A 773-nucleotide genomic window follows, 5' to 3' on the forward strand; every position below is an offset into this window, starting at 1 on the left:
AACATTATAAAAGTGTTCAATGTTACTTTTGATCAATTGAATCCATCTTTGCTGAATAAGAGTACTAATTTCTTTAGGAAAAAAAATCCTACTGACCCCATACTGTACAAAAACAGTATTGTAAAGGTGATTTCATTACATTTTTGGCACATGGATAATAAATCAAAATATCTAGTGTCTAGCGTGAAATATGTGTGAAATATCTAGTGTGACTAGAAGCCATTTAGTTACACAACTAAAGTAGTCTAATGCAGTTTGGGTGTTTGAAAAAGACTGATGAGAGATCTTCAGTTGCTATGAACTTAATGAGATTCAAACCTGTGTGTACTGAATGGTAAAGATGGCATGAGATCGACTGCTAGCGTCATGGACATGTGTAGCGGCTGTGATGCGGTTAGCGATGCCCTCCTCAAGCAGATCCACTGCTTGTTTGTAGTCAGTCACTACATGCTGAGAGAGACCTAAGATAAACAGCATAATAACATCATCATCCTTTCCATGATTTGAGTCACGGACACTCTCTTCCTGCTAGAGAATAGAAATGGGAAGATTATCTTTCAGTATGTAAAGTAGCCTGGAGTGCTAAAACATTTATTCATTGATCTTTTAAGAGTGTAATTGGGCCCGAGTTTAGTCACAGTTGCTATGTGCATTTCTGTACATTTAGTTGTTAGGTTTTAAATTACAATATATTTTAGCATTTGGACAATTTTTTGTTGTCCAACTGGTTGTTAATATGTTAGGAATTAACAGAATTGTTACGAATTAAAAAA

At 35.1% G+C, this 773-nt stretch overlaps 1 protein-coding gene across 1 annotated transcript in view; it reads right to left on the minus strand.

Moving 5' to 3' along the window:
- LOC107578867 (stAR-related lipid transfer protein 9-like) overlaps window positions 1-461 on the minus strand; it is a gene marked incomplete at both ends in the record, with an annotated part of 5,255 nt that extends 4,794 nt beyond the window's left edge. The window contains one exon of the mRNA XM_016264772.1: window positions 319-461. Within this exon, the coding sequence (XP_016120258.1) occupies window positions 319-461 (143 nt within the window). The remainder of the gene's footprint in view (window positions 1-318) is intronic.
- Between the last annotated feature and the right edge of the window lie 312 nt (window positions 462-773).

Source organism: Sinocyclocheilus grahami, unplaced genomic scaffold, assembly GCF_001515645.1.
Source record: "Sinocyclocheilus grahami isolate Dianchi unplaced genomic scaffold, SAMN03320097.WGS_v1.1 scaffold12413.1, whole genome shotgun sequence".
NCBI classification, from domain to species: domain Eukaryota; kingdom Metazoa; phylum Chordata; class Actinopteri; order Cypriniformes; family Cyprinidae; genus Sinocyclocheilus; species Sinocyclocheilus grahami.